At 52.6% G+C, this 13,176-nt stretch overlaps 1 protein-coding gene across 1 annotated transcript; it reads right to left on the reverse strand.

Moving 5' to 3' along the window:
* Nucleotides 1-305: 305 nt before the first annotated feature.
* Nucleotides 306-12,513, reverse strand: KRT82 (keratin 82). Its single transcript, XM_001093789.5, has 9 exons — nt 12,044-12,513; nt 10,059-10,267; nt 7,641-7,701; nt 6,879-6,974; nt 6,336-6,500; nt 3,250-3,375; nt 2,379-2,599; nt 2,134-2,165; nt 306-1,570 (listed from the first exon to the last, which is right to left on the reverse strand). The coding sequence occupies exons 1-9, from the start codon at nt 12,452-12,454 to the stop codon at nt 1,350-1,352; spliced, it is 1,542 nt and encodes a 513-aa protein (XP_001093789.1). The 5' UTR covers nt 12,455-12,513; the 3' UTR covers nt 306-1,349.
* Between the last annotated feature and the right edge of the window lie 663 nt (nt 12,514-13,176).

Here is a 13,176-nt window from a genome sequence, read left to right on the forward strand (position 1 = left end):
TCCATGGATTTTCTCTAGGGTGTGTATAGGGCACCATGGAGTGAGGAGGCCTGTGTGCAACGGGCTCGTGGTTTTTAACATGGCAAGTGACTTGCGAACCATTGGGGTGTGATGTGCCGGTTTTGTGTATGATTTGTATGGAGCCCTATTTCTTCCACAGGCCATTTGTAAATTATTTACATGTAATTTTTCTGTTTGTGTAATATTCTTCATTTCTGTTCCCAAACCTCCAGTCCCCAAAAGCTGCTCACCAGTTCCCCCTCAGCCTTATCACACTTTCCACAGAGCAGAGTAAATAATCCCGATTTCTGTAATCCATGAACAGAGTAGGTTTATTTTGAACAGAAGCCCAGATGCTCAGGGTAGAGGCCCTGGAGCCCCAGTGGGACAGGGCTTGGCAAGAGGGACTTCTGGGAGGTGGAGTCAGCCCACAACTCCTCTGTCTATGAGCTCCTGAGCCCAGGGCCTCCAAGTCAGCTGGGGCAGCCCCACATCACTGTCATATCAGACCTAAAGCAAGAGGAGCTAAAGGGAGGGGGAACAGGAAGGGGCGGCTATGTACAGAAGGGGTTGGGTGGCGGCGGGACTGATTCCATTGAGCAAATGATATCTGTTTTTGGTTTTCCATCTGTCCAGTAAACATTCCATATCCTTTTGCCCTTTGTTCTAGGCATTTGCCTGACATCACCTGCCAATGTGAGCTCAGGAGAAAGATTTACTCTCATAGTTTGAGTTCAACATACCTGAGACAGTAAATCTACTGCCCAAAGGCCACCGCTTGATTCTCTGTGCTGAGAGGACATTGGCAGGTCCTGACAGATCCTGAAATCGTGGCTCTTGACTTTGGAATTCAGAGTGGGATTTGGGGGTGTCTCCTTTTGATATTTGCAGTGGTGCATGTTTCAGGTGGTGTTAAAGGAAATTCACTCTTCTTAGGGGCATGAAAGCCTGAAGTAAGGGCAGTGTGGAGCCTGTGGTGGGAGAGGAGCTGGCTTTGTGAGGAAACTTCCATGGGATGATCCACAGAGCAGAACTGTGGTGTGTCCATTTGACCTTCTGGGGGTTATTGTCATTCTGGGGTTAGGAGCAACGCATTCTCTTTCTCTGCTGTCCCTCCCCACCATCCCGGCCTAGCTGAGGGTCTGCACTCAGCTGAGTGGAAGGTGACTTATGAGGCAAAGGAGGGGTCCGAGGGGCAGCTCAGTTCCCAAGGAGGGAACACTGGAGGGGAATGTGGAGTCAATACAGGGAGGTGGGGTTTTGGAACATCCTTGTCTTTAGCTCTGATGGGAGTGTGACATCCAGGGCCATGGGGCTGAGGCCCTGTCTCCTGGATGTCTGGGACTGTGCTAACACTTGTGACTGGAGGAGCTACCCCCAGCCCCTAGTTTCGTGCTGGAGTTACGCCCGCTCCCACAGCTCAGTAGCCCCTGGGGCTCGCAGGGGACATACAGTTCACCAGTGCCCACGATGCTGCAGCCCCCACTACTCCTGAGGACACCAGTGCTGAGGACAGGTGTGCTGACCCCACATGGCTCGTACAGGATGGCGCCTTTGGAGCTGCTCACCGCTGTGGGAACAGGAAGGGATGCTCAGGGCCCCACACGGTGTGGCTCTCAGTGTACTGCCCTGAAACCCCTCAGCCAGGCCGTTCTTCCCACCTGCTGCCACTCACCTCTATGGACACCCCATTCCAGCCTCCAGCTTCTGTGTCTCCCACCCTAGTCACACAAAGTACTTGCAAGGTCCCCATGCACCTCTCTCCTTTCCCTAGAGCCTGGGCCAGGCCAGGCCAGATTCAGCTTCACCCTTTCTCAGTTTCTACTGGTCCCTCCTTCCTGAGCTTGCTTCAAATCCTCTTCTTCTAGAAGAGCATCCTCTTGTCAGGGTGGTTCTTTGTGGCTTCTGGGCCCCGAAGCACTTGGACCATGCTGTTGCAAATTTGCTCCTAGTCTGACTCCCAAAATATTTGGATAGCCCTTTCCATCAGCCTGGGAGCTCACGGCAGACAGAGCTCTTCCTTTGGGGTAGGGGAGGCATCAGAGGTCTGGGAAGGGGTGGTGTGGACTGCCTGTATTGGAGTGATCAATCCCCAAGACCCCAGAGCCAGTGGGGCACGGCTCATCTACTTACAGATATTCACGGGCCCGATGCCTTCGCACAGCCTGGGGATGTGAAAAAAGACAGGTAACTACATCAAACAGATGCAGGTAAATGCAGCATCTCCCCGCTCTTGCCCTTACTGTGGGCCATGTGCTGCTGTGGGTTTTCAATGACCGGGGTGGGGGACGGGGTGAGAGATACTAGCAGCAGCCGCCAGAGGGCTGGGTGATGGTCACACCTGGTGCCCATCTTTGACCCCTCCCAGAGGAGCTCACCTGTGCTCCTCGCCCTCCAGCAGGCGCCTGTAGGTGGCGATCTCAATGTCCAGGCCCAGCTTGGAGTTCATCACCTCCTGGTACTCCTTGAGCAGGCAGGCCATGTCCTGCTTGGCCTTCTGCAGAGCCTCCTCCAGCCCTGCCAGCTTGCACTTGGCATCGTTGAGAGCCGCCTCGCCCTGCTGCTCTGCCTCGGTTATGGCACCCTCAAGTTTGCAGCGCTGTGGGAGGGGCACAGAAAACATCACTGGGGGCCCTGGAGCCCCAAGCCAGACTTGCAGAAGAGCAGAGAGAACATGGGGGTGGCTACGTGCCAGGCTCACATTTGCTGCAAGCTTCCTCCTAGGATTGCGACATCTGGTTCCTCCAGGGAACTGGGATGGGTTTTCTGTCTAAAATACCTCCAAGAGAGCTGGGATTTTCCTCTTAAGTACGCTGAGAATTTCTGTGGGGCTAATAGGTTTTAAATGCCTAGCTGGTCTTCCCTACCCCAGGAGAATGGAGTGGGTCTGATTTTATGAACAATTCAGAGTCATCTTGAATTTCAGGATCACAGAATCACAGTCTTTGGGTCTGAAGGGACCATGGAGAACATCTTTTCTATCCTTGCACCTAGTGAACCATCCTTGCTTTTCATCTTTGACGTTGGTCACCTCGTTTCTGTGGGGGACCTGACTATTTCCTGTGGCTGCTCATCCTGCTGTGGGTCAGCCCTTTTGTGGAAAGGGCTTGCTTCTGCTTGAGCAAGGCAGCATAAGTTTATTCCCTCTTCAACAGCACTCACAGCAGGGACTGAACCCGCCCTGCACGGCACAGACTGGCAGTCAGCCTAGGATGCCTCTCGCAGCGAGGAGGTCCTCCCTGGCCTCACCTGGGCTTTGACATTCTCGATTTCTTGCTGCAGCCGCTGGATCAGCTTGTTCATTTCCAGGATCTCGTTCTTACGGTTGCGGAGGTTGTCACAGTGGTTCCCAGCTGTGACTCTTAGCTCCTCATACTGCCAGGACAGAGAAGTCAGAGCCGCAGGCACGGCAAGGTGGCATCTCCTAGCCTCCTTTCTCACTGTTCCCAGTCTTTTCTCCCATGACTTCCTAGTTCAGGTGCTCTCTGGTTCTCATACTGGTTCTGCTCCTTTACCTTCTTCCACTTCTTGGCAATTTTGGGGTCCTTTATGTGGGCTGCTCCTGATTCCCATCTCACCCCATCCCCAGTTCCAGGCTTGTTAGATTATTCTCCAGCCTCTGAGATCCCCTCCTCTGTTTAGCTGTTCTGTGTCTGGTCCTTTTCTCTGTCCCAGAGCCCAAGTTCGCCCGAGGGCTCTCTCCCTTTTAGATATGCCTCTGGATCTTGGAAGGGGTTTCTGTGCTCAGCCTGGGTTGCCTAACAGACCAAGGACTGCCCAGCGAGATGGGTCTGCCCATCAGGATGAAAACATTTGTATGTTTTCTCTAAAAACAATTTAAAAAAATGCAATTTATGTCCTACCTTGAGGTAACACTTTTTTATAAAAACCTTTGCACTCTGAATCCAATTTCTGAATAGTGTGCACAGATTACATTTGTAAATTTTAAAAAATTAGCTGATTTTAGATTTTTCTGATAGTGGGTGGGAGCATATTATATAGAAAATGCAAAACGAGAGATAAGCACATAATCACACTCATTGGCTCTTTTGTTATTTGGTTACAGTAGGAAAGTCTGCAGTTGCCCAATAAATATCCATTCTTCTCTTCTTAAAACAGAACCCCTGGCTGGGCACAGTGACTGGCACCTGTAATGCCAGCATTTTGGGAGGCCGAGGCAGGCAGATCATTTGAGGTCAAGAGTTCAAGACCAGCCTGGCCAACCTGGCCAACATGGTGAAACTCCTTCGCTACTAAAAATACACAAATTAGTTGGGCATGGTGGTGCATGCTTGTAATCCCAGCTACTTGGGAGGCTGAGGCAGGAGGATCACTTGAACCTGGGAGGCAGAGGTTGCAGTGGTGCAAGATTGCACCACTCACTGCACTCCAGCCTGGGCAATAGAGCAAGACTCCATCTCAAAAAACAAAAACAACAACAACAAACAAAAACCAAACAACAACAACAACAAAAACCCAGAACCAAAGAGAACCCTGCTTTTATTTAGGGTAACCATGAGCCCAGATAAGAGAATATTTCTCAGCTTTCCAATCAATGAGATCTATGGCCATGGCTGGGCAGGGCTTCTGGGTAAGCTCTCTAAAGGAGGGAATGACCCAGTTGGTTTTTTTCCCCTCTGTTCTCCTTGCTGCCTGGCATAAGCATGTAAGACTGGAGATGCTGCAGCTGTCTTGGAACGTGAGGCCACCAAGAGGATGAAGCATGTATTACAGATGGCAGAATGGGAGCTAGAAGGATCCTGGGTCCCTGATGATGTCACAGAACCTCTGTGTCATCCTGAGCAGTCTATTTTGTACTTCAAGCTACTTGAGAAAAAAGTAAAAATTCAATTTTAACTACTTTTTTTTTTTTTTTTTTTAGAATTTCTGATCCTGGTAGCCAAATGCAGTCCTTAACTAATAGAATTGTCTCTACAATTCTGACTTAGCAGGATGGGAAAATGAGGTGATTGTAATCCTGAACCCAACCTAGCTGATGGTGGTTGCCAGGGGCAACCAGAGGATGGGCCAGCCAGAGTGAAACCTGGCCGTGGGTAGGCCACAGACGGGTTCACCAGGAGCTGACTCCAGGTCAAAGTTTCATACTTCCAACCACCATGGAGCTCCAGAAAATAGGTAGAGCATCACTTTGGGCACTCCCTGGGTAGTGGCACCCGCTGCCTTCAAAACAAAACCAAACGACTTAGCACAGCCCTGCAGGTATACTGTGACCTGGCCTCAAGACACCCCTCTAGCCCGGTCTCCACAGCACATGGCACTCCAGGCCCCTCGCTTTCTGCTGCTGTGTCCTAGCACCCGCTGCTCAGCCTGGCACACCCTCCCCCCATCTGCCCATTGAATCTTATTTGTCCTTCAAGATTAGATCAAATGACAACACCTTTGCCTTTGCAGACACAATTTGTTCCCTCTGTCATCAAACTCCCTTTACCTGCTGCTCCACCTTTGCAATCACTTCCTGCTAGCTGGTGTTTTGGTTTGGGAAGCGCATCTTTGCTGGCCACCCTCCCTACCCTTCCCCTGGTTTATTTTCTTCCTAGCACTTGGTATCACCATCTAACAAACATCCACTGCACTTATGTGCCTTGTTCATCATCCATCCCCCTGCCCCTTCAACCCCACCCTGGCCCCCAACTTGTCTCTGGAATGAAAGCGACATGAAGGCAAGGACTAGTGTCTATTCTGTTCCCTGCTGTGTCTCCAGCTTCTAGAACTGTGCTTGGCACGTGGTGGATGCTGAACACACAGTGTTGAATGAGTGGGCCAATGAGTGCTTGCATGCTTGGTGCCTTCCATAGGCAGGGCAAGAGAGGGTGAGCCGATGATATTTGTTAAATCTAATTACCCTTAGGGCCCCCCTGCCCTCCAAGCAAGCCCCTAGTTATTAAGTCTGAGGCCATCTTAATCACTGTTTCTGCTCTACCATTAGTAGCCACCCCATGCCACCAGCCTCCTCCCACGCCTCGAAGCTTAGAGCCCTCTTTGCCATCACCACCAATTAGTATTTATTGAATGCTGCCTACAGGAGCACTTCCGGTGAGTCTTCAGGTACAAACAGCCAGGCGCCCTGGCACCCTGATGACAGGCCTGGGTTGTTCGGGGAAGGAGGGGTCCCTCCCACGTGCTCTGCAGGGATGTGGCCTGGGGCCTTGCAGAAACAAAGCAGCTGGGCTTTATGGGATTCCCCGTGTCTGTGGCATGGCGCGGCTCTCATTAACTCCTCACCCACTTCTGCGGGGAAGGAGTCTGGGGGTCCTCCCCTCTCCTGTCTCTTTGTCACCTCTCCAGTCTCCCTGCCCCCACCCCCTGGGCCTCACCCGGCACTGGTACCAGGCCTCTGCTTCGGCTTTGCTGCGGCTGGCAATGTCGTCATACTGCGCCTTAATCTCAGCAACGATGCCGTCCACGTCCAGCTCCCGGCTGTTGTCCATCTTCACAATGACCGAGGTCTCAGAGATCTGCGACTGGAGCAGGCAGATCTCCTGTGGGGAGGGCCCAGGTGAGAAGGAGTGAGCTCTCTGAGCTTCCAGGGGCAGAAGAAGGGGAGAACCAGTTCTGACCTTCCCAGAGCAGAGTGCATAGAACTCTGCTATGGCTGTTCTGGGCTTCAGTCACCAACTGACTCCTTGTCCCCACCCTCTGGTTGCCCAGAGCTTGGTGGAGACTTTCCCAGAGGGGCCTGTGAGCCATGGCCTGGATGATCCAACTTCTGTGATTCTCACTGCCTGAGAACCGTCTCTCCAGTGTGGACCTCTTCTCATGCTTGCCCTGAAATGTACCCACCGGGCGGCCACTCTGCTGCCCTCTCGCTCCCTTGGCTCCAGCCCAGACTAACCACCCAAGGGCAGGGCTGTGGGTACCTCCTCATACAGGCCTTTCAGGAAGTCGATCTCCTGCACGAGCGCCTCTGCGTTGGTCTCCAGGTCAGCCTTCATCAGGAAGGCTGTGTCCACATCCTGCAGCAGAGCAGGGACAGAATGTGGCCTGGCTGGGCCACCTCACAGGCGAGCTGGTGGCAGGGGGAAGGTGTGGGGCTCACCTTTCCTCACAGACCCCCCACAGGCAGTGAAGGGGTGATGGAGCCAAGGTGGGAAAAAGGGGTCCCTAGTCCCGGGACCCCAGGCCTGGCTTCCTGATGCGAAAGGACCTGAAGGGAGTGGGGCTTAAATGAGCCTTGGCAACAGCCTCTCAGAGCCCGCTTTGCAGAGTCTGGGCCTGGAAATACCTGGCTATCTGTCTGAGGAACCATCGCGATTGTTGTCATGTTTGGGGGCTTGCAGCACAGCTTTTGAGCTTTTGTTTTGATTTGGCATTGGCGTCTGTCCCGTCTCCAGCTGCTCGGGCAGGGGTAGACATGACTTTAACCCAGCTTGGGCCTGTATGAGTCGGGAAGTGCAGGCCAGGCCAATGGCTGGCCTTTTGCAAGGGGACAAGGTCGGGGGAGAGGAGGCTGGCCTTCCTCATTCTCAGGGTTAGTGGGGCTGGCACAGGAGTCCGAGGGGCGAGAAACCCTTTTTCAGGGTGGGTGGGCTGCAGACACGTTTGGACTCAGTTCAGGGCTAGGTGGCCTGGGGCAAGGCAGTCCAGCTCAGGGGCTCTGCCTGTCTGAGCATCATCCTCACCTTCTTCAAGGCAACAAACTCATTCTCGACACAGGGACGCAGGGAGAGCTCTTCTTCATATCTGATGGAAAGGGCAGGAAAAAAATGCTTTAGTCGGGCTTGTGGATTTTGGAAGAGATCTTGGCATTAGGCCTTTGGGGGCGACTCTGCCTGTCACTGACTGAATGCCCTGGGGAGTGCCCAGGTCCAGCCCTGTCTTGGCACCTCTAGCTCCTCCACCCACTTGAGATGGGTGAGTAGCCACTTTTCAAGCTTACTCTTCTCCCCGTTCCTCAGGAGCCTGTTCCCGTGATGAGTCCTCTGGGAAGTCCTCCTTAAAGCTACCTTCATTCTACCTTGCTGCCGAGGAGGTTCACTTCACCTAGTGGCCTCCCCTGGGAAGGTGGAAGAAGGCTGTGCTGCTGGCCTGGCTGTTTTCTCTGAGTCACTGGAATTCCCAGCTGACCCGTGCATCCTCCCCGTTGGGAGGGTTCAGAGCCTGGCCTCTACCTGTGGTCCATTTGCAGAGGTAGCAATTATCCATTTTACCAGACCCACAGAGACAGCCACGCTATTTCCTCAAGCTCCTTGGGGCTCCTCAGCCCACTCACCATTCTCCTAAGGCAGAGGGAATTGGTCAGGGGGTTCAGTTTGATGAGCAGCATCAATCCATTAAAAGCTTCTCTGCTTCATCATGCCCATCTCTCTTTTTTTCCCAGCAGAACTGCTGCAGCACTGGCCCTGGACTCTGGAGCCTAGTCCCCTTGGGTTTGAATCCTGGCTCTGTCCTATGCAAGCTGTAGGCAAGTTGGGTAAGTGACTTGGCCTTTCTGCCTCATCATGCACAGCTTCATCATCCATAGATAACACTATGTTTTGCCTCACAGGGCTGTTGTGGGCTAACATGTCATATGCATTAATACCTGAAGAGCACTAGGACAGTGCCTGGCACAGGCTCTGTACTGTGAAAGTGTTTGCTATTATTCTTAAAATACCAGTTTGATCTCATCCTTCTCCGATTGTCTCATGTTTAAAAGTCAAAGTTCTCATCTTGAGCTGCAAATCCTGTCTCTTAATCTCACCTTGCTACTCACTCCTCAAGAAAGGCATTGCTTCTGCTGAGAGGCTGGCCTCCACCCCTCCCACAGCCTCACTGCATCTCACCTGTCACAGTCTGCTAGAGTTGCCCCCTTCACTTGGCACGCCCTGCCTCTTCCTTGTCACCCATTCCTGTCCTTTCCCCATTTCCAAAATGGAGGATAATGCCATTGGAATGAGCCATTATCCTCCAAGGGCCAGAGCAAATGGCACCTCCTCCAGGAAGGCTTCCTGGACTCCTGTTTCCTCCCTTTCTTGGGATTTCTCCCGCTTCTTCTCTGTTTGTGTGTAGGTGCAGGTGGTCTGTGCACACTGGACTGGGAAAGAGCTAGCCTTTTTTCTTTCCATAGCACCCACACTTTCTAGCACAGTGTCTGGCATTGAGTAGGCATGTGGTTGACACCTGCAGTGAGTGTCCCCAATGTGGTTCCACTCCACTGACCCAAACCCTTATGACCTGTTGCTCTCAGTATATTTGCCGTGTTTCTCCTCAATAAAAAGACACCTGTTTCAACTCGCCTGCCTCTAACATGCACTCCCATAGGACACTGGACTGTCACGAGGCACTGGATTCTCATGGGGCACTGGACTCCCATGGGGCACTGGACTCCCATGGGGCACTGGATTCCCATGGGGCACTGGGCCCAGGACTTGGTGAGACAATTTATCTGGGCCTCAGCCTCTTGCAAGCACTTAATTACCATATGCTTATCAACCACCTACTCCAAGTTGTGAATCAGACCTGGAGCTCGTCCTTAGGGGGCGCAAGTGTAGCAGAAGAGAAAACAGGAACCACAAAGAACTGGGAAGTGAGGCAGAAGGAGCTAGAGCCTGATATGCAGGGAAGGGGCAGAAGGGCTCTGCAGGAAGCCAGAGTTGGGGGTGAGAGAAAAGGTGGGCTGTGGTAGCTTGGACGTGGTGCAGAGAGATGCTGAAAGGGGTGTGCCAGGCAGGAGGAGCAGCAGGAACAAAAGCCAGGAGGGAAGAGGACTGGGGATCTGTCTATGGAACAGGAAGTAGTTCAGGATCTGCAAAGGCAGAACAGGCGGTTTCAGCCGAAACCTGGAACTCCAGAAGCCACACATGAGAGAGCTTGTTTTACAGAGAGAGAGTTCCTGAGGGCCTTATTTAGGTGGAGTAGTGGGGAGAGAGATTGCAATACACAGTCTCAGAGCTCCCACCGTGTGCCAAGTGGGGTGCCCTGCTGACAGGATCCCACCTAACTGTTCTGCCACCCAATGAACTAGGTTTAGGCTCCCCATTTTATAAATGGAACCGGCCTGGACTGTTTCTGTCCCTTGCCCCAGGTCCCCCAGTAGGGTGAAAGCAGCACTGACTCACTTTTTCTTGTAGCCCTCCAGTGCATCCTGGAGGCTGCAGAGCTCTGACTCTAGCCTCACGCGGTCCCCAGACACACAATCCAGCTGCCGCCGAAGGGCGCTGATATAGCCCTCGAAGATGGGCTCGATGTTGGTCTGGCAGCACCTCTGCTGCTGCATGAAGTTCCACTTGGTCTCCAGCAGCTTGTTCTTCTGCTCCAGGTAACGGACCTGCAGCCAAGAGTGGAATGTCAACAGGCAGCAGAGATCCTGGGGACCATGGCTTAGAGAGGGCAATGGAATGAGTTTGTGCCCTCTCTCCCAACACATGGCTACCACTGCACTAGATTTGCAAAAATCAGGGTCTCTGCATAGACTGGCATCTAAGGGTATGTTTCTCTGTGTCTCCCCTGCCTGGGGGAGCCTAGTGGACCCCTACCTTCCACTCAGAGGTTGTGTGTTGTAGTGGACAGCACTTCTCCAAGAGGCCTGGGCAATCCCTGTTTCAGCACTGCCTGCCTGCCTGTCTCTATCCTCATGACCTTGACTGAGACATCCTGTCCCTTCAAGCCTTGCTTTGCTTCCCAAAGCTCCTACTTGGGACAGTGTATGGGAAGAGACTCTGTTAACTTCACACTAATGTCAGAGGATGTGAAGATTGGGGATCAAGGCTTTCCTTTATGACAGCCTAGGGAACTCAGGGGAAAAGTCAGATCAAGGAGCTCTAAGCTCTTTTCACTTACTGTGCTGTATCCTACATGGCTGTATCTGAAAAAAAGTCCAGGTTACAGTAATGTGGATAGCTGCTGGCCACCTCCTCCCGTTTCGTGAGGTAGAAACTGAGATTAGGAGTTGAGTAAGTTGACCATGGCCACCCGGCTGGACATTGACAAAGGGAACGTCCTTGCTCTGGAATTTTCTATATTGTGCATTGTCTGTCAAGAAAACTGCAGAAGTAGCATTGCCTTACTTCTGGTCAGTGGCTACATCAACAGGAGGCGCCCAGCCTAACAGAAGGTGGTGTGATGTTTTTGCTAATCAGGGCCCATTTGTTGGAATAAGTTTATAGCCAGAACTTAATAAGCTTTAGAAATAAAACTGTGAGTTTGACTAAACAAGTTCCTCTGTGAAGCACTTTGGCATATATTACCTCCCCTGATCTCCCGCCATCACTCCTCCCCTTCCTCACTGGGCAGCATCGTCCAGAGGCCAAGAGGTGAATGGTTTGCACAGGGATTCCGGGTATAGGAGGAGAGTCAACGCCAGTGGCCAGGGCTCCTGACCTCCGGCCCAGGACTCTTGCCCCTAAACCTTGGGGTCACCAGAAACACGAGCTCAAACTGTGGAATGAATCCTGACGCCAACAGCCTCCCTCGGCCGTGGGATGGGCCCAGGGGCTGCTGAGGGATGGCAGGCCAGTTCAGCACCTTCTGAAGGCACGCCTTCCTAGCAGCCTTTCAGTGGCTCTGGGGTTGACAGATGTCAGACTTTCGTGACCGTCACCTTGCACCTCTAGCTCTGACTGTCCGCTTTCCTTTCATCCCAGGCTTAAACTGATGGGAAATTCTGGGGTTACAGTTCCCATCCTCACCTTCGGGCTCAAGGGTTGTGACCCAGTTCAGGCACACAGAAGACAGTTCTACTGTTAAAGCCTCATCAGGAAGGGCATTCATTTCTCTGCCTCTCTGATCATTCCTTTCAGTATTGCTTTGGAAGATCCTCTTACAGTCTGACCTCAGGCAATCTTGGCGATTGGTGATTTTGTCAGATAATATTCAGGGAAAGAGGATATATTTTTAAAAAGACAAGGAAGCAGAAATGTTTAGTGTGGAGTCTGATCTAACTGGCTTTCAAAGGCTGGTGGTCATGGAATGTGAGAGAGGCCACTGGACAAACTGAGGCTTCCTCAATATCAGTCTCCTCCTCCTGGTTCCCTTGGACCAGAACGAGACCAGACCCCAGATCTGCAGTGGGTCATCCCATGGCCCTGGGCCACTGCCCCCTTACCTTGTTGATGAAAGATGCGAAGCGGTTATTGAGGCACTTGATCTGCTCCTTCTCATCCCTCTTTACCCTCTGCACGGTGGGGTCGATGTCCAGTGCCAGTGGGACCAGCAGGCTCTCATTGATGGTGACAGGGGTGATGCAGGCAGAAGGCCCACAGGTGGCCCCCAGTCGGTACCCGAAGCCAGGAAGGGTACCTCCACATCTGGAGGCTACCCGGGGCCTCCCAAAGCCCACATTGCACAGGCTCCGTGAGCTGAGGCAGCCCAGAGCTCGGAGGCCCCCACCACCCCCGGGCCGGCATGGCCCCTTGCTCACTGCATAGTGAGTGACCATCCGGGGCATGACAGCCGAGTATGAGCTGAAACTCTGACCGCCACACCTGGAGCCTGGCTGGAAGGAGTGGTACGACATGGCAGGAGAGAGAGGCAGAGAAATGGGGCCCTGGAGGAAAGAACAGGGGGCAGGATGATCAAGTCATGGCTCAGCTTTCCCCCTTTTATCTGGTAGGGGGATGAAGGGCTGAACTGGGCCAAACCCCAAATCACCATTAAACTAGGTTTATGAGCTTGGGATATTGGCAGTGCTAAGTAGCAAGGTGGATAATTAGGGTAGCGAAGAGCAAAGAGAAGGGGCCAATTGTCAGTGCTGGTGGGCCCTATAAAAATCCTATTTGTCCTCCTTCCTTGATTGTGGGGGTGATGAAAGGGGCCAACCAGACAGATATGTTCCATGTATCCAGTGGCTCAGCCTCAAGGAAAGAGAGAGTTGGGACTATGTCATTTCATAGGAGGGTGGTGTGCCTTGAATTATACACCCCGGCTTCCGTGGGATTACAGAGCAAGTCCCATACACTTAAGGATGCTCTGGCTATGTCCCCAAGGCTGCTTCTAGTCTTTTTTGCAGATCCTTCCAACCCAAGTGCCCTCTGTGGGCTCCTAGATGAGTCAGGAAGTTCCCAGGAGGAAGGCTTTTGGGGTGGGAGAAGCCTCCCTACAACAGGCCAGACTTTAACCCTCCTGAGCTCTAGCTCAGTGACCCACTGTCCCATGGGGGTCTTGAAGGTAGACAGGCTCCAGGCATAGATACTTCTCTACAGGGCCCATCAGTCCACAAAGGCTGTAGGGAACTTGAGA

Source organism: Macaca mulatta, chromosome 11, assembly GCF_049350105.2.
Source record: "Macaca mulatta isolate MMU2019108-1 chromosome 11, T2T-MMU8v2.0, whole genome shotgun sequence".
Taxonomy (NCBI): Eukaryota; Metazoa; Chordata; class Mammalia; order Primates; family Cercopithecidae; genus Macaca; species Macaca mulatta.